Source organism: Dermacentor andersoni, chromosome 5, assembly GCF_023375885.2.
Source record: "Dermacentor andersoni chromosome 5, qqDerAnde1_hic_scaffold, whole genome shotgun sequence".
Lineage (NCBI taxonomy): Eukaryota > Metazoa > Arthropoda > Arachnida > Ixodida > Ixodidae > Dermacentor > Dermacentor andersoni.
The window spans coordinates 145,183,102-145,203,489 of NC_092818.1; the positions used below are offsets into that span (position 1 = coordinate 145,183,102).

The 20,388-nt window shown below is 47.2% G+C and overlaps 1 protein-coding gene across 1 annotated transcript; it reads left to right on the plus strand.

Moving 5' to 3' along the window:
* Positions 1-4,943: 4,943 nt before the first annotated feature.
* On the plus strand, positions 4,944-15,476 carry LOC126531350 (uncharacterized). The gene is made up of 3 exons (XM_050178851.3): positions 4,944-5,712; positions 13,729-13,877; positions 15,169-15,476. Exons 1-3 carry the CDS (start codon positions 5,057-5,059, stop codon positions 15,393-15,395), a joined length of 1,032 nt encoding a protein of 343 aa, XP_050034808.1. The 5' UTR covers positions 4,944-5,056; the 3' UTR covers positions 15,396-15,476.
* Positions 15,477-20,388: the final 4,912 nt, after the last annotated feature.

The window sequence follows — 20,388 nt, forward strand, 5'->3', positions numbered from 1 at the left end:
CGCTGCGCCGCAACAATGTATTTTTCCCTCTTGTGGGGCTCCGAAATGAAAAAAAAAGACGCAAAGGAGAGTAAGTTGGCCAAAATCCAATGCCTACTTTGGGCACCTAATGTGGCTACCGAATGAATATTGAAGAAAACGTGAGACGCTTGGTACACCGAGAACCACACGCATAGTGCTCAGTATCCTACATCGGCGAGACAAGACTTTCTGGAGAGGTTTCGCTCAAGCGAACGCGGTGCAATCTGTCGAGTCCTCACACTGATGGCGGTGAGCTACCATTTTTTCTTTTTCTCGTCTGCTAGCCAGAAGGCGTTCAAAACTTTGCCAGGCAAAAATCCACTCGGCTAGAGAAACCAAACGCGCACCGAAGTGCGCCGCCCAGTGGTCAACACGACACAGTGGTCAACACGAGAAAAAGGTATGCGCTCTGGCTGGCTCTGGCAGCCCGCTGGTAGCGAGAACAAGAAAATTGAAGAGGCTCAATGTGTCCTCGCGAATAAAAGTCAAAGTAGGAAAAATAATTAAGAACGTAGTTGCTTTGGCTGGCTTTAGTGTCTTGACATGGATGTTTTGGCGTAGGTGGACAAAAAATGTTGATATTTTTTTAGGCGAGATGACGGCACAAATGAACCACCACAACGCTTCGTCTCATCGGACCTCGCTGCGTGCTTTGTCAACTTGTCTGATAGTGTGTTGATTTGGCTTGTCTCGTTGTATGTTCCGATCTAAGACTTTAGAAAAGTCAATGCACCTTTCACATCAAAAGTTTATGAGAAAAGTTTCGAAATTGACATCCATGTGCTACGGAGATTCCGCGGCCTCCGCGTGATTCCGCGGCGAGCCCGCTCGCCATCAAAACGCTCTTGAAATTTTGTGCTCGGATGGAGCTGCTTGCGTTATGTGACTCCCGATGTATGGGCGTTGCCGCGAAATCCAGCCCGAGTTCGCAATGTTCGCGGTGAAATGTCTTTTCGAGCGTGAAAAAGACATTCTAGACAAAATCCAGAATGATTTTCGGCGTCTGGGGTTGCTTTGTTCGACGATGCTTGGACAGCACGAAAAGATTTAGAAAGGGGCTGAAGCCCCATAAGCCCCCTCCCCCCCCCCCCCCCTGGCTACGCCCCTGACTGCGATATATTACAGGGTTAAAATAAGAAGTATCATAGCACATTAGTGGGAAAACTAGCAAACGAAGTCAGAAATTGTCCACAAAAGTATGTTGGAACGTTAAACAATTTCATCGTAATTTTTTTTGTCGCTACCCATGACCAGCAAAATATGCTGCGGGGATGAAGGTCCGGAATTTGCAGAGTTTGTTATAAACGACATCGTAGCGGAGGGCTCCAGATAAATTGCGATCACCCGGGATTCTTTAACATGCACCTTTAAATACACGGGCGCCCACCCCCATTGGCGGCAATCCTCGCGACCTCGATCGTGTTCAACAGCGTCGCAGCCACTGAAACACCGCTGCGGGTCACCGGCGTTTACAGAAAGAGATACTAAAATCGCACAGGCAGCCGGGGGGGGGGGGGGGGGGGGGGGGGAAACAGGAGGCGAGCTTCTGTTCTTTTCTGTTCCCTCTCCAAGATGCAGCGACAAGAGAGGTGAATGCGCTTTCGCGAGGGGGCAGACACGCAATCTTCTTCCACATCCTCCGACAAGTAGAAGGAGGCAGCCGCGCTCGCATCTTGCGGCAGACACTCAACGGCGACGTCGCTCGCGATAGGGGCGATATGCGCATGTGGTTTCCGCCAGGTTCATCGGTCGCCACGACGGTCCCTGCTATGCTGCGCAAGAGACAATGACGGGGTCGTCCACATACTGTGACACAAGATATTCATTACACTCTGAAGCAAAATAAATAAAATTACTTAAATTACGGGGCTTTGCGTGCCAAAACCACGATCTGATTGCGATGCATGCCGTCAGTGAGTGACTCCAAAGCTGATTTTGACCACCTTGGATTCCTTAACGTCACCTGAATGTAAGCACACGAGCGTTCTCGCTCTCATTGAAATTGCGGCTTCGATCCGCGGCCGGGATCAAACGCGTGACCTCGAGATCAGCAGGGCAACGCTAACCACCATGGGCTAGCCCGACGGGGGAAAGAATGAAGGAAGAAACAGCTAATGAAAAGAGCGGAGCATTCGGTTATTTCAATTAGCGTATCTTGTTTGTTTGTTTGTTTGTTTGTTTGTTTGTTTGTTTGTTTGTTTGTTTGTTTGTTTTGAGGTGCAATTCATAGCGTGAGACAGATATGAATGCATGCGCACACGCTGGTTCGCAGTCAGGCCAAAATCTGCACACATGCAGTGTCCTCAAGACGGGCGGTGAAGTTGATGGCGCAAAATCTGCAGCATGTGCTGCTGAAAAAAGTGCTTCCTCCGTTCGCTATATATGCTGCGTTACGGCGCTGCTGTTGGCACGCGAAGTTTCAGCGCTGGTTGCACTTATAAGGCACGTTTGCCGCGTAAAGTAGAATAAAAGCTGAAGTTACAATGACTAGAATACAAGTGAGGTGTTTCCCTTTGAGGTGGACGACAGTGTACACTGATTAGCCCCGTTCATCCCAACGCGGAATGGAAACGGACTCTTACTTTTGTCGGGCTTATGCGGAAGCCATTTCCGCTGGCTAGCGATTGAAATAGACTCCATTTTGCGTAATTGTGAGACAACTGAAAATAAAAATAAAAAGAAGTAAGGGCAAGGACATTCAATAGAAGGTGACAGAAGAATAGAGAGATGCGACGAAGAGACGTGAGAGAAACACGCCGTCGTCAAGCGAACGTACGAGAACAGCGTCACATAGTTCCGTTTACAGGTCACGGAACTCAAGGAATATCACATGGCTCACAAATTTAAAGAATTTGTATCCTCACTTGCTGTTAGTCCGCTGTAAGTTCGGCACTGGCCGTATGTCCTATATTTTCGCCTTTCAATGAGAAGATCGTTCTCTATCTGGCAAGCGTGGTATCCTCGCGCCGCTTCTTCCGTGCCGTCCTCGACTTCAGCGAAGGAGGAGAGAAAACGGGAAGAGTGTCGACTTTAGGCACAATAAGATCACATACTCGCTTCGAGAATTGTACAATAAATGCATAGTAGTCGAAACTAGTTTTTACTTATTAGTGGAAAGAAGAGGAAAGAAAATTGCTGCTGACTGCACTGTAACTGTGAGGCTGCTGACACCTGAACGCCGTCCAGTAGAGGGGAAGGGGATATTTGAATGAAGGACGTGCAGGAAGAAAGAATTACCGAAAGGATAGGGGCGGTAGGAGAGAACTGTATACAGCTATATACAAGTGGCGACTCATTAATCATTCCACCCATAGTTCACTTGCCTTGTAACTTCACTCAGTGTTTATTGGACGGCTCCGGGCACCGTCACTTTAATTATTGCTTGCATTGAGCAACCGGTTCCGTTGCATGAGCTTCACCTCGCTTTATCAAAGGCGGCTGGCTGGAAAAACTGCATTCGAATCGATTGGGCAGCAAAAAGTAGGGCCCCACCACTACCACCGCGTCAGTATACGCAGAGCGTAAAGTGTAGACGTTCAAAGAGTTTCCGCCAGTGACTTCACAGACGTGTGAAATGTCACGCGCCTGCCGACTTGCAGGTGGTTTTCTGTTCTCTTTTTCTCTTTCTTTTCTCTCTCTTTTTCTAACTTCTTGAAGTGTGACGCACGCTGCCAGAGGAGAGTGGGAAAGAAAAAAAATGCGTATATCGTATCATTAAGTAAACGAGAAAAAAAAAATGTTTCACAACGCATCGCAACACCGCGTGACCTTTCCATGGGCTACACGTGGCGGGGTCATGTAGTTTTAGCATCAACACTGTGAAGACGCTCGCGGCTGACGACCGGATAGAGGCTCGTGCTTCAGTTTCAAAGGGGTCGAATGACCACGGTGAACGTGGACAGTTGTCGGCCTTGAGCTTGACCCTTGTTCACAACCCCACTGACTGAACCATTCCCGGTAACCGCGATACCTCGGCAACAGCAAAACAGACGGAGATGCGACAGAAAAAAAGAAATGCAACAGAGTGCATTCCATTCAACCTGTTGGCGCATTTGGCAACAATGGACGCGCAACGGTATTTTGTTCAGAACGCCTAGTTTACTTTTCTATCTTCTTTTTTGCACATGCACTTCCCACACACGACATCACCGGAAGAAACAAATGAGTACAGAACAACGCTCCTCCTTCTGTGCCTTAACTTTTTCTTTCTTTCTTTCCAATAAAGGATGATTTAGCCAAAGACGTAGGAAGACACGAGGCTAACGCTCCTGCGTTTTTTAACATCCTCGTTATAATCAGCTCATAAGTATGTTTTTTCCCCATTTGTAGCTCATGCATGACTGTAGTTGGGCGTTTAGCTGTGTGTATCGCAGATGTCTTAAAGTTCTCGTTTCTGACTACACTGATTTAATTTGCCAATACAAGACTGATTGTACCGACTTCACGTATTAAATTACCATACCATTGAACTTAAATCTGATTCATCATTGACGAACAGAAATAGTCAAATTCGCACACCACGTCAGCAAATTTCGTATTCCCAACTTGCAAATGCAACGTATACGCAGTGTGTATGTAAAAGATACGTAGCATCCAACCAACAGGATCAATGCTTCGGTGACTACATTTTCATTCCGCGAAAACCGTCGAATCTAATGGCAGTGTTTACACATGCAAATGACCGCCTTCGCCCCCAGGCCTGGCAATGTTCTTATTTTACTCGTTTTTCTTTTTTCGAATCTCGAGACACGAAGCAGCATCCTGTCAGCTGAAGACCATCACGCGCTCGCCCGTTCTCACATCGCAGTGCCCAACATAACGCGCACCCAACGTTATCCAAATCCCGCGCGGTCAAGCACCCAGGAAGACGCGACGAGCCGCTATCTCCAAGCTCATCGCAATCTTATAAGAAAGCCTGCGCCGCTCTCGAGAGGCTCAGTTCTTGCCACAGGAAGCCCCGCCGCGCAGACGACAACGGCGTAACAAAGGCACAGCACAAGCGGGACCGGCAAGCCAGACGGGCAACTCGGCAGAGATGAGTCGGACAAGCGAAAGACACTGCTTGGGCGTCGCCGTGATGCTGGCGGCTCTTGCCGCGGTCGCCGTGGCGACGCCTTCGTGCCTCGACACGAGCAATCACTACTACGACGAACGAGAATACACGTGCTCGGGTTTCACGAGCGCATCGCACTTCCAAGAGCACATACCCCGCGACCTTACTTACCCGCGGCTTCGGTTCGTTCTCAAGGAGTGCGTCGTCGACTACATCCCGGGCTCGGCGTTCACCTCGGTGCCGGCGCTGTCCCTGGATCTGAACAACTGCAAGGCCAAGACATTCTCCAAGCCGGGAGCCAATCCGTTCGACGGTCTCGAGGAGACCGTTTCGCGCATAGGATTCATGCACAACAGCACGCTGCCGGAGTCGTGGCAGCTGCTCAAGAACCTGAACCGGCTCAAGGAGGTGGCATTCTACATGATGGCCGGCCTGGACCTGACACGCGACTTCAACAACCTGCCGCAGAGCCTGAGGCGCGTGCTCATCTTCCGTTCGAGCATCGCGCGAATCGACGACAACTGGCTGTCGGGACTGAGCAACCTGGAAGAGGTGTGGATCCAAGAGAGCGACCTCAAGCACTTCCAGCGCTCCATGATGCCCAGGCCGGCACCCAAGCTGTGGCGTCTGCACTTGCAGTAAGACCTGCCACCCTTGCTTTCTCCCACCCACTCGCGAAGTTGTTCCAAGCAGTGCACTTGATGAAAAGCCCTTGCGGCCGCTGTTTCTGTTCCGGTAGCCTTTTAAAGTGAAGCTGTTATAGTGCGGCTATAGAAGCGATTGAAACGGTTATATAATTGTTCGAGGTGTTCTGGAAAAATTAGATGCTTAACCGTGCCTACACTCCAAGAAAAATCCCGAGGAAAACAGGAGTAACTGGGCAGTTAGTCCTAAAAGGGGCGCTTTCTTCCCTCAAGGAACTAACTGCATGAATGTGCGTGCCATGTACAAATTTCGGAGAGTAAGTGTTTAATCCCTGGTCGGAAAGAGAGCAACGGGAGGACGAACGCCTACAGTTACTCGCCATGCACTCCGCTCTTTTCGTCCGTGTCGCGGAGTGATGCGGCTAAAACGGTATTGTCTGTAAGTCGTGAATTACTCGAAGTTCGTGCACTGTCTATTTAACTGCATGCAAAGCAGCATTTGTGCTCTTCGTGAGAAAATTGCGTGAAATTTAGAAGCTGGAATGTGAAGAGCTATGCCCTTGTGCGCACGCCATACCTGAGCGATACACATTAAACGCGCAAGTCATTGATAGGCTGCTAGATTTTCTTGGTCAATACTACTGTTCCTTCCGTTCTAAGGAGATTACAAACTTAACTGAAGCGACGTTTAGCTCAAAAGGGACACGCTAGGCGACAGAGAAATTAATCTTCTCTGTCGTCTTGGGTGCCCCGTTTGAGCTCACAACACGTATACATTGCATAGTGCCTCGGTTTAAATCACCCTCAGAATAATCGGGCAGATTTCTTTTTGAAGTCACTTATGGTTGCAAGTACACTCAATGTTAGAGTCTCCCCTCACAGGATGCCGAGTCGCTTTTACATTGCCGCGCCTGCGTTCCAAAGCTTAAACTAGTCTCAATATCCTATCCTGCCAACCGACCTGCCGTGGTGAAGTGGTTAGAGTACCTGACTTGTGAGGACGTGAGTTCGAATCCTGATTTCGGGCATCTTTTTTTTCCAGCCCAGTAACTTTTTGAAAGGGTATAAATGCCTAAGTTCATTAATTACACCTTTGCGGAGCATCGGAAAGAATGACCGTTACTCCCTTGAAGAGCATCGGAAAAGGGCAACTGTCAGTCCTCAAAGGAGTAACCGATGGAGAGTAACAGTTCATCCCCTCGCACTTACCCCGTAAAGGGAGGAATGGTTGTGGCAGATCAGTTCCTCCCGTAAAGGAGTCACCGAAATTCCCCATTTCCTCCTTTTCTTCTTAGAGTGTATATTGGGAAGGAACAGGGGGCAAGTTAGGGGTGATGTCCAGGTAAAGTTTGATTTTATGTGTGTGTGTGTGTGTGTGTGTGTGTGTGTGTGTGTGTGTGTGTGTGTGTGTGTGTGTGTGTGTGTGTGAGAGAGAGAGAGAGAGAGAGAGAGAGAGCGAAAGAGAGAGAGAGCCAGGCTGGCTACCCGGCACTGGGGGAAGGAAAACTGGGAGGAAAAGATTAAAAGAAGGAAGGACGAAAGCCCAGTGTTGATGTTCTAACGTAGTGAAAGTACTTTGTATCACAGACGATCGCTCCATGATAGCCTTCAGAAATCGCAGCAGCGCTTTGTGGCTTTTGTGTGTGTGGGTTAATTATGGACCTAAATGACAATTGCCGAACCCTCATCTTTTACCCGCTGAGAGGCGTTATACTAAACGGTCCCCCAGTTTCCCCGCTACTCTGCGTAAACCAAAGCTGGAATCAATATTATAGAGAGAGATCTATGATGGCCATGTTATAGGTGATGCGTATAGTGGAAGTTAGAAGTGTCCAGGTTAACTATGAGGTTTGAAGATAAAACTGAATACTCGTTTTCTACCTATTTTCATACGATATGCGAGGCGGTTTCCCCGCTCTCCTCGGTGAACTAAACAAGGTACATCTTTTTTTCTCAAGTCCAAACGAGTCGCCTAATCAAACCCTTTGCTAATTTATTTCGTGAGGGGTACCTAAAACTTTTTTAGCTGCCAGGCAAGCGACAGATAGACGATGAGGGGCAACGATTACTGCCGGACCTTTGCGCGTGGCGATCGCTCTTCATAATGTATAGAAGAGGCGCACTCTCAGAATTCTCTTTGATGAAGCGTTCTTATAGGGAGTCTTGGACAGCGAAGCTGAAGTTAACGCGCGCTATCTGCTTTTTGCAGAAGAGTACTCACGCGGAGTACAAAGGGGTGCAGTCAGAATCTTGGTTCAGCTGGTTCTATTCATGCACTGTTCATTTCCTGCAGGTGCACTGAACTGAATGCGCCCGCTATTTCTCAAACGTTTCCTTTTTCTCCGCGGGTTAGAACATCATATGGAGTTTATGAGGCTTGACCAGGACGCTTCGAATCGTCCAGCGGAGTCTAGTGGCAACCAGCAGGCACATGCCTACGTCCGAGCGCATGCACACCGGGAGCCGCGAGAGGGTCACGCCGAGCACTTCCATCCCGAGCCCATACCTACACGCACATCCTACAACACTATCGCCTTTCACGAAGAACACTACCGCCGCCTCATAAGGATCTGACGCGAGAGGAAGCCGTGACGAAAACACCAAACAAACACATATCCTCACTTGAGACTCTACCACGCCCTGCACCATACACTGTATTCCTATAAATACCCAAACTGCGATCAATGCGCAACGCTTTACCACATGGTATGGGCTTGCGCAAGCACACCACAGCTCACACCCATAACAAACCCCACCACACAGGAATGAGAGGCAGCGCTGTCCAGCTCAGACTCGACGGACCAGCTCAACCTGGTCAGCCGAGCGAGAAGGGAAGCCAAGGCCGCTGGACTCCTAAACTGAGGGGACCACTCACTGCATAGCTAACTAAACTCATGTGGTCTTTTCTATAAAGTTTACTCTCTCTCTCTAGCGGAGTTTGTGGTATCGCAACAGATCATCAAAACCAACAGACATTTTCCCACTCGGAAAAAAAAATAAAAGCCGTCCCAATCGACCAAATACGACCGCTAATGCATACCGCATGTTTTCAGCATTAAGCCGTGCTCATTGTGTCATCCGCAGGAGTTTATTTCGGCTGAAAATACAAAATATATTCTTATTTCCTTAAGGTCGTGGTTTACAAGCTGATTTATTGCACCCAAGCTCGGTTGCAGCATGTCCAATTTACTGACAAATACTTGTTTGCAAATGCCGAGGATCGTTTCGAGCATGTTTCACTCGGTGATCGTGGCCATCGTGAGAACTTAATTGTGGTCAGGTCTTGCTTTACCGCCGCATATACACGTTAAAGAAGACTGCCTTTCACAGCAGGACAATGCTTGTTCCCTCATATTAAGCAATCTTCACATATGCAGTCCCGTTCAATCTGCCAAATGCGCCTGGTACACGCATTTGAAAATTTCCAACTTTTGCAATTGAACGTGTTCGAGCCGCGGACTGCTCTTAAGATTAGGGTGCCTCTCAAGAAGGACTGCCTTAGTATTACCATATCGGCCAACGATGTTTGCCATAACGTAAGCGTTGTTTTGACGAGCAACCGGCTCCTTAACCTACCGCATAAACTACTGCGCTTAACGCTCGATATAAGTCGAAGCAGAAGCGGCCTTTCATTTGACGGCACTACGCTCCTACGCGCTCGCTGAACAGCTACTAACGGTTTCACAGCAGACCACAGCCATTTCCGTAGAACATGCAGCCCTCAGCGTTTGCAATTTGATAACCGCGGCAGTCGTATTCAGAAAGCCCGAAACTATACAATAGCAGCGGCCTAGACAAAGCACTGTAATAAGAGCAACCAGGGAGTGCAATATATACAAAGGAATTGGCGCATCTCGCACGATGGGATGTTGTTCCGCGTTTTGTCTTTGGAAGGGGCTTTGTTTTATCTCCGCGCAATTCAAGCCGGCACTCTCACGACCGTGTAAAGCCGAGCAGCGTTTGCCTGCGCCTGGTGATTGTTATAGGGGTTATCAATGGCGAACCAAAGAATACTACTATATTGTCGCGCTTATTCGTGGTCCAACTTTTCTTCAGGCATGCGCACGCCGTGCTCTTTGTATGACGGTTGTTGCACGTGAAAGGAAGTGCAAGGGACACCCATAAAGTTAAATGCATTGATGCAGTGACAGCATTGTCCATCGAGGTGCCTGCGTATAGTGGAAGCATATCGAGGCTGTGACAGCGCACTCACGCTACATTTGCGCGAATAGGTGAAGTAAGATGAGCAAGAAGTGCTGCCGAAACGACATCACTGTCCCGGCAAAGATTATTTGTTCTCGTAAATTTTACGCTATTAGCAACATAGTTTAATCAAGTATCATGGGATATAAGTGATATACCAATGCAGACTTTTGGGCTAGTTGGTTTGATACAGTTATAGATTAGGCGCTATGATCCCAATCATGATATAGCTTTGCTTTTACAAGAAAAGCGTTGAAAACTCAGACATCTTCACACTCGGAGCTCCACAGTTCCGCGGGTCCCTTCTGACTCTGTGTTTATTTATATAGGCCAAAAGCGGTCCGATACCATCCATAATCGTTGTTATCCTTTGGAAAACATCGCTGTAGTCGGTCCTATTTATACTTGTTGTTTGGCACTCCCTCACTCAATTCTATTTCACCGTTAGGAAACTTCTCATCCTTCTGAGCGTCGCCACGTGTTTCGCAACATATACTGTAAGTCAAAACAGGCAAGCCGGCACTACAGAGGCCATAGCTTTGTCGACAGAGCTCCGGCGCCGATACCGAGCAGCCAACGGCGTGGTCCCCGATACGTGTCGAGTATTCCTCGCTATTCGATGAATGGCCAAATGACATTCTTTTGCGAGCCGTTTGCGATGGATACTCCGCAACTGAGTTTCGGAGTAGGGCACTCGATTTCATTTCCACTCCATTCCGGAGAGCGGAGATACTCGTAATTGCACTCCTTTTAACTCCTCGGAATGGTAAGATTGGACCACCCTCCCTCCTGGGGTGGCTGTGCTCATCCATTCCATTCCTCCAATTCCTGCAAATGAAACGCTTTCTCCATAATGGTTTACTACTTGCGCATTAGTGTGCATAGTAAAAAAAAAAAAACATTGTTGAAGTATTTACAGCGTTACAAATAATACGTACTATTTTTTCGTGTGCGTATTATTATTTCTTCTTGAATGATTAACATAAATGTGAAACGCGCCTATATGTTATACAGGACATTTGGTGGCATATTAATGGGCATAATTTTTTTTTCAACAAGCCTCTCTTATCGCGCGCTCTCGCTCGACAATGTGCAAAAGAACAAGGCATGCTTTCCTCATCGTCGTGGATTCACGCAGGGTGCAACTATTTGCGACGCTGTTTTTGGCATCCGACTTTGTGCCATAGGTCAAGCTAAATGGAATCATTGTTGAAAGCTATAAATAGCCATCTTTAAAAGAACTGTGTGAACTATCCATCAGCGAGTGATCCTGACTAGGAAAGTGGTAGCGTCATCTCAAGGAAGAAGCATCATACCGGCGCAGCTGTACATGTTTATGTTTATGAGGACGGATATCGCACTTTGTACTTCCGTAACTAGTATCCAATCATTACACCCGTCGTTACAGACTTGCTTAGGAAAGCTTGAGACATGACTACATGAGTTATGCATGATGTTGAATGTTAGTAACAGTGCTGGTGTTTTCGTTAACTGCGCAGGTGCATATATCTCTCCAATATCACCAGGAAAACATTCCCTAAGTTGACGCGGTCTAGTATCTTGGTGTTATACGCCATGGCAAGGTCGCCTGGCGTAGTAACATTGCACATATTACAACTAAGGAAGAACGTGCCGTAGGTAGGCTCCACCGGCTCAGTCACCGTCGCTCGGGACTACGCAGGGATACTTTACTGATGATATATAGGATGCATATTCTGCCCACATTGGAATTTGGCTGCGTGTTATTTTCCCATTGTCCTGGTTATAAAATTAAACATCTTGTGCTTTTAGAAGGAGAAGCTCTACGCCTATGCGCTGGGCTAGCTATATTCGTTGCCGACAATCTGTTATATCAGGAAGTTCATACACCCATCACAGATTGTAGATGCCGCATGCTTACGATTCAGACGTCCTTAGAAATACACTTTTTTCAAGGACACATCCACGATATGTATTTATCACTGAACCAACCGAGTTTTTTTATGTATTGTGATCGCGAGAACACAGCCCTCAGATAATATTTGTGCTAGCACAGTTAGAACACTTGAATGTGCGCATAGGTCAAGCCCAAAATTCGAGTGATGCCTTGATGAAAGACCTTAAAATTGAGTTCAAGGATATATTTACGTATCATAAACTACTGCCTAACAGACATTTAAATGATATATTACCAGGCCACCTAAGCCAGGTAAGTACTTAGAGCAAGATAGCTATCCTGACGCTTCTCTGTGCGATGAGAAGACAGGAATGGAGATCTTCTGTGAAACTCTTCAATGGTCTTACTCTCTTCGCCTTCCCGACTTCACACTGATATTTCAGGCAGAACTATTAGTGATTGTAGTTTACGATAACTTCCCCAAAATGCCTCATTGGCTGTTATTGTGACCGACTCGCTGTCTGTATGCACAACACTTGCTGCATTTTCCAATTCAAGCATTCGGCCAACATTTTGTTCAATGGTTCCCCCGTACTTACGGCAAGTTCACTTGTTTTGGGTACGAAGACACCATGGGTTGTACTTGAACGAAATGGCTGATTCACTCGCACGAGCATGTATTGCCGACACCACCTTGTGCAACCATGGCTCGGTACTGGAATTTCTCCATATCGCGAAATTCCGCAAATTTCGCTCTGACATCGTCTCGTAACTTCCGTCATTTTTGTTTCCGTGCTATAATGATTGGTGTCCTTCAAGACAATTTGAAGTTTCCTTTACAAATTTGACATGCCGCATTCCGCCTTTGAAATCTTACCTGCGAACGTCTCGTCTGACTGTGTCGGCTTTATATTACGTTTGCAATGTACCCGAATCTATTGAGCATTACTTTTTTTTCTATCTCGTGCCACTGATTTTTAATACAAAAAGAAAAACACTTAGAAGTATCATTTCGACAACTTGGGCTGTCGCTAACCATGCCAATCATTGCCTCTTTTGGGGCGACTACGCCTGTGACAACCCCAAAATGCTTTTCCCGCAATTTACAATTTTATTAGTGACACCAAAAGATTACCTTGTTGTATTTATAAAATTATCAATCATTTCTACTTTATGACTTCATTACTTGGTGCTAAACTGTTTTCTCTCAGCATTCCTAACATGATTCTTTTTCCTAATTTCTGAATTTATCTTTTTTACTCCACACTGTGGTATGCAAGTTTTATTCTTGTTGTAATCCCAATAAAAAGACACGTGAAATCACCTGCTTCTTGGCGAGTATCCCGTAGTGGGTGTAAGTTACTGTTTGGACACACGAACAAGAACAGCTAGCCGGGGTTCTGATGTGGAACTTCTGCGCACCACGTAAACTTTGTAACGCAGAAACTTTTCTGGCTCTTCAATAGCGTAAATTGTGTAAAATATCGTGATGTGTGTAATTACCATGGCAAAGGTAGTCATCAGCAAGTAGATACTGAAAGAGCCAATATTGAGTAAAGATTTAGAAATATAAGAAATTGACAAGTTTAATTTAGTCTAATTGGCGAATTCACCGGTTTCAATGCTCCAAGACTATGTGCCCATTCCACTAGAACTCAATTCCGGAATTTCAGAATACGCCCCAAATGGTGTGGTCATTCCACTCCCATTCCATTCCGGGTGTTTCAAAATTTGGAACCACTCCGGAATCATTCCAGCTTCTGAGTTGCCACTCCGCCACTCTTTTCTGCAAGGTGTGCGAAAATGTTTGAGATCACAGAATGCGTATTTATGGTTTGATTGCCGCGCAAGAATTCTTGTAGCTCTCGAGTACCTTAGGCGAGGAGGCGCGCCTTACAGGAGTGCATATAGCTTTACGCGATCAATTGCAGAGGTTGCGGACTGACGTCATTGCCAAGAGACTTCAGTGACGACCTACCAGCCATGCGGCACCTGAGCATCGAAGAGAACCTCATCACCACCTTCGACGAACTGAGCCTCGAGCCGCTCAGAAGGGAACGCACCTACGTCGGACTCTACGGTACGCACGCAAACGTTTCACTAACGCGTAAACTTTGCCTGGGCTAATGTCTGCTACCAACTTCCAGTCAAAGTTCGTAACGGAAATTACACCACCGCTGAAGCCGTGCCTTTCTGCCTGTCAGCTTCGCATTGCATCGTGGCGTCCTGAAAGCGCTTGTCTGGTGCTAAAGTTTTTTTTTTAACTTTACTTTGTTTCTGAATTCAGAAAGGCATACTTTTTCTTTAGAAAAAGGATTAGAGGTCGTCGAAAGCGTCTGGCAGGCGGAAAGGCAAGGAAGGAGAGGAAGAAAGAGTCGTGGTTATATATATGTATAGTCCAAGCACCACTTGATCCCGACGGAAAATGCGATATAGAGGCTTCCCATGGCTAAGTTCTAGCTTAAATTGTGGCTTTCTTCGCCACTGACCTATTTCGGCCAATTATACGCTCGGAGAATTCTGAATTTATTAACTAGCGTCGCATTCCCGACTGATCGCTTTTGGGAATATGCTATCTTCAACACGCATTGATTGGCTAAATCGACGGAGATGATAATCGCGGAGAGAATCGCCAACAACCTATCGACCTCCTTTTCGCGTTGCATAGTTCTCGAATACGTTGACGGGTCGTCCGTTGCTCCAATAAAGCGGCGTACATGAGGGACATGACATCCTGCGATAAAGTATCCGCGAACGTGGCCGATCCAGAATGCGGCCCTGCCAATAGCATGCCTAAACTCGCTTGTGGTTTCCTCGCTCGTGTGCGTATAGCTTTAAATGGTCATTAAAGAACAATTAGTTCGCTATGGTTAAATAGTTTTTTGAAGGCTCGATTGGCATTTATATTACCTTTAGTGCACCGACGAGCCATGTAAACTAATAAAGCTTTATCATCACCATTTAGCGGAAGAAATCTGAATATCAGCGGAGAAAATAATGAGGAAATGTTTCCCTTTTTCAATTTCCTATTCGATTAGCAGCACCGGTGCTCGCGTGTCCGAGCCTTTTGAGTTAAGGTTCTCAAACGTCACTAAATTTAGCCTGTGGTTAGAATGCAATTTCATCCTTGTCTATCGGTTGCCTATTAGCTAGCCCAGAGCAGAGACTGTCCAAATACCATGGCGTCACGAGAAATTAGCGCAGGAACTAGCCCCAAACTTGTCTAACGTCTTTGTGCCTTTTCTGGCTAACTTCTGTGCATTTCGCGTTCTCTGTAAAAGCGACGCTTCTAGTATGCAGAAGAGTAACAGTTCATCACGATTCCTCTTTACTGTCTCGTTGAAGCGTCTTTCCACCAATCGGTTCCGCAGGGAACCCCCTTCACTGCGACTGCCGTATCAAGTTCCTCCTAAGTTACTCGGACAACTGGCGGTTCCCGGTGTGCGCCACGCCCGAGTTCCTGAAGGGCCGTCGGCTCAACGACCTGAGCGAGGACCTGCTCAATTGTTCGAGCCCCACGACCACGACCACGACAACGACGACGACCCCTGCCGCCGTTCCAGGGGGCTTCTTTCCTTTCTACAGCGACGACGTTTGAATATGCTCATGGCGGCGGCACTGGCGGGGCACACCAGGAGTCAAAAAAAGATTGGAATAAAAGAGCTGTTGGGCGAGCTAACGAGTGGAGTTGTGTTTCGTGACCGTAGCAGTCTTCGTTCGTGTGCAGTTTGCAAGCAAGACAGGGAGTGCTATATTGTAGAATTATGCAATGGTAACGTTTTGAGCCAATCAGAGACGCCGCAGGAGCGCAGAGAGCCAATCAGAGGTGACAAAATGGCGATTTTGATTGCAAAAGGGGTTCGTCGATAGAGTAAGGGCGCTGCCATGTTGCTTGTTGCGGTGAAGCTAGGGAAACTATGGAGCATGTTTTATTATAATGTGAAGACGTCTACCCAGCGGTCAATTTAGGCACCACTGGTCTCCTTCAAGCCCTTGGGTTCAGCGAGAGCAGTGGAAAAGTAAACATGTCCACGATATGGATTAGTAAGAGGCGATTAGGGAAAGTAATTAGGCAAAGTAGGGAAACGACAAAAAACGGAGACGTACAAAAGCACAGTTCGCAATAGGGTATCAGAAAATGTGGTTGTGGGAGTTCATAGTGTTTTTTTGTTTTTTTTTTTGTTTTTATTGTTTAACCTAGGTAGGACCTTAGGCAGTATAATAGCAAGAGCTTGGTGGCACAACCTACCGCCTCGTTCCGAAGGGGACGCTTATCATATCCATCCATCTATCCACGAGTGCAGGCGTGCAGGCGCAGGCGACGAGATCTGATTCAGAAGACCTTGAGCCTCCCTCAACAGGCTGGCTCCATCTAGTTAAGGCGTTTACAAATGCATACTTTCATGTACCACAAGTTTTACATTCAAATTTTATAAAGAGACATACGATCTTTCTCAAAAATATACGGAATGAACTTTACGTGAATACGCACATAAGTGCGTGCGGAGTGCGTGCCACATGTGCCATAAGTGCGTGCCACGTGTAAATGCTTCTTTTTCCATCATATCTTTATTACATTTAGCGTCACAAAAGTGACAGGTACCAACATGGTGGAGTCGTTGCGGTTGCCACTTCTTTCCCCCAGCTTCTTCTCTAGACGTAGGTAAGTAATTCTGCTCTATGGCTCACTCCAAGAACAAATAGAGGGATGGCGACTCCTCTTCACGAAGTGTCTGCCGCATGTGAAACGTCATTGTCGAGAGTTGTACCCTTCTATGGAGTACATTCGTGATTTTACCATTGTGCGCAGGCACAAGCACTGCTCTATGGAGTAGACAAACTCGAATATTGAGGTAAATATGAAACAAGCACTTCCGCAAAAGAAATTATCGGCACATTTTTGTGACAGTGGCCAAATCGGCTGATACCTCAGCCACCCCCTTTTCTTCCGTTTGAACTAAATTGCGGTAAAATTCCGACCTGTGCAAGTGCCATTTCCCCGATTTCGGATATGATCACGGAAATTTTCCGTGGCCATGTCGAATTTCGGCACGGGCTGGAGCAATTTCCCGAAGGAAACCTCCAGCACCAGAAAGTTCAAGCCTGAACAAGAAAGTAAAGCAACCTTGCTGGTAGGTTTAGGTTACCAGTAGTATTTAGGTTAACAGGGAGAAAGATCGTGGGTGAATTTACAGAAAAACCACGTTGTATCAATACGAACAGGAACACTTGCACTTGGACCCACAATATTTTCCTCAGTGTTTTGCCGAGTGTCAAAAAGGACGTTCCCCTCCGGTACTACGGTATGCTACTGAACATTACGTACTAAGCAGTATGCTAAAGAATCTGGTTCCATTGTGTGAATATTCCGAAAAGGCAAGTGTCACTTCAACCGATGAGAACTATAGGAAACTAGCCTTTACTTTACGGTAATTATTTATTGCGTAAAAGGGTGCTCTCGTGTCGCAGTGTATAAACTAAACTTGATTATATTCATTCAATTGTTATCGCCACTACCCGCCGTGGTTGCTCAGTGGCTATAGTGTTGGGCTGCTGAGCACGAGGTCGCGGGATCGAATCCCGGCCACGGCGGCCACATTTCGATGGGGGCGAAATGCGAAAACACCCGTGTACTTAGATTTAGGTGCACGTTAAAAATCCCCAGGTGGTCTAAATTTCCGGAGTCCTCCACTACGGCGTGCCTCATAATCAGAAAGTGGTTTTGGCACGTTAAACCCCATATTTATTTATCGCCACTTTGTTTTCTTGTCTTTTTTTATTTTTTATATATATTTACCATACAACACGCCAAATTCCGAAAGCATAGGCTTTTCCAAACATTTAACTTGCTATAACCAATATGGCTCGATGGGGGCGAAATGCGGAAACACCCGTTTATTCAGATGCACGTTAAAGAACCCCAGGTGGTCGAAATTTCCGGAGTCCTCTACTACGCTATAACAGCCTGCGTCGTCTGCGCATGCGCGGCGACACGTTGGGAGAAGTTGAATTGCTTAGATGTAATACAGTGGGCGTCTCAAAAGGAGCTCGGCGCGTGTGCACTGTAGGCGTCAGATAAATGACGTCAGACGCGCAAGACGACTTTGCATGCGGAAAGCCACGGCCCGTTGACAGACGTTATACAGTTCTTGGTTTACTTAAAGACGTTCCTTGTTGTTTACAAACATGTGACCGATATTACCTGTGTGAGCTGCGTATTAGAAAGTCATACCGGTAATATTAGAGAGGCTGTTATTAGAGCGGTGACATTGCGTCGGCTGTTTCATGACACATAATTCGTTCCATTTCCTCTCTATATGATACGAGACAAGGCATCACAAAGTTCTTGAAATTATGGTACGTCTCCTGGCGGAAGAGTTCTCTCGTAGATCATATCACCCCAATCCGAGTAAATGCGAAAATACTATCGCTATTAAGATTTCCACACCCTTGTGGGTGTAATAGGGGTGTTTCGGTTTTTTCAGCCTCGTAAACACCCATGAAACGCCTTTTTTCAGAAAACACCCTTAGAACACCCCAATCATAATTTACACTTTAATTTTATGAGCCTAAATTAACAAGGCCATAGTGTGATAAATGAATATTGGCAGGTTACGCATTTATATTGGCTATACGTGAAACGCAATCTGGCTGCCCCCGGGCCACAAACTTTGCGCCAATTACCAGCTGCATTTCCTTTTAGATAAGAATACTGCTCTAACCCTATTGGATATGAGTAGTAGGACTTGCTGCAGTACCCGGGTATGTCAAAAAACCTACACACAGCCATCAGAAAGCCTTAATTTCAGCAGGTCTCTGCGGGCTGTGCCATTGTCAGCAGGGTATATGACGATTCCCATCCACAGTTGCTGCGAATACGCGAGATACTTCTTGTAAAAAAGATTCTTGTAGTTGTGGGAATGGTATTTCGTACCATTTGCTTTTATGAGCATTTTCATGCATACGTTGTACACACTACAGACGACCACCAGATTATGTGGTAATTTCTCATATAGAACCTGTATGCTTGAGAGCACAGAGGTCGAACAACTGACATCCAGCAGAGCACATACCCCTCCCGCCGAGGCCGCTTCCACGAAAACAGGAACCTACGATGACGCGTCAACTGGCTGACACACGGCGTGTATAGGAACGCGCACAAACAACGAAACCAGTACTTGGCAGGAACAACTTGCGACTTACGCCGAGCCGGCTCGATCAGAGTGTCGTGGGCGCATAGCAACGTAGCATACACCACAAGAAGTGGAACACCGGCTGGCCGTCACACTCCGGCAGATCGAAAGCGGGGCCAGGAATCGCCGAACTTGAGACTGCAGATGGTTCGGGCAATGACTCTCTCGGGGCGTGCCTCACATTTTGCAGGCCCGGGGGCATGAAGCCAGTGCTTCCAGAGTCTAAGGCGGGAACATGCGTAGCGTGCAACTTCGACAAGCGCTACCACTGCTAGCACGTAATTAGGAGCAGCAGGAGCTCGAGGTATGGCGCGACGCAGAGGGTAGCCGACACGAGGCACGCCGAAGTGGACAGAAAATGCAAAATGGAGACCGAATGCTCGCTACACGCCCATATATGCCACCGACGACCACGATGCTAAGCTAATCGGCGCATGCGTTGATACACCCAGGCATTTTTCTTCTCGCATTGGGCTAATGCCGAACTACGTCACTGGCTCGCTAGCCGTGGCACCGCTGTTATCACCACAATTGGCGCTAGTGTGCATCGTAAAATAAGGGGGGGGGGGGGGGGGGGGGGAGTCGCAGCCTGTATACTGTTGTCGAACTCGGGAAAGTTGTACAAGCTTGCACATGCTTCCACAGTTTTTGGACAGCAATGGTGTTAGTCCTGTCGCCGCAGTTGTAAATCACAGCCCCCCCGACGGAACCATCGCGGTTCCGTGGCCGCCTTCGTATTCGCGTTGGGCTCCGGCCGCGCGCATGACTTGCAACTCGTGAGCGCCCGTCGCAACATGTTTAGAGTTTTCTGCACACGTCGTCACCTGCTCCTGCCGCACAGTTTCTCCCCGAAAAAAAAAACAATGAAATTCTAGGCGTTCAGTTGCGTGCCTGAACCACTGATTATCAGACGCACCGTAGCAGGAGACCCTGGGTTAACTTTGAACACCTGGGGTTCTTTCGGGCGCATCTGAAATTGAGTACACCAGCGTTTATTTTTTCATTTCGGCCGTTATCGGCATGCTACCGACGTGGCCGTTATCGAACCCTTGACCTGAGCAGCGGAAGACCAGAGCCACCCGGCTACTGCGACAGGTTAGCTGCTTCGGACTGCTGTAGTGACAGTTTTTGCCGTCCATGAAAGACATGTACGCATAACAAACATTTCGATCTTTGTATCACTTGCGCCACATTAGCTTTCTTTTTTTAATTCCGAATGTTAGCGTCCTGAAACGCCAGCATTCCTTCTTTGCTAGCAACGCAACGCAGAAGTGGAGAACGAAGTGAGTTCATAGTAATCCAGTCTTCCTATATCTCTGAATGGTTCCCAGTGATGCTCCCATTCAGTCGGTGTCGCTCGACCAGTTGCAGACAGCGGATGTGCCATTACGGTTGGCT

What these genes read in the sequence shown, in the direction of transcription:
- LOC126531350 (XM_050178851.3), top strand. Translation starts at nt 5,057, where the DNA reads ATGAGTCGGACAAGCGAAAGACACTGCTTGGGCGTCGCCGTGATGCTG. An exon ending in CTGTGGCGTCTGCACTTGCA is followed by an intron (nt 5,713 to 13,728) that starts GTAAGACCTGCC and finishes GATCAATTGCAG; the next exon opens with AGGTTGCGGACTGACGTCAT. An exon ending in CACCTACGTCGGACTCTACG is followed by an intron (nt 13,878 to 15,168) that starts GTACGCACGCAA and finishes TCGGTTCCGCAG; the next exon opens with GGAACCCCCTTCACTGCGAC.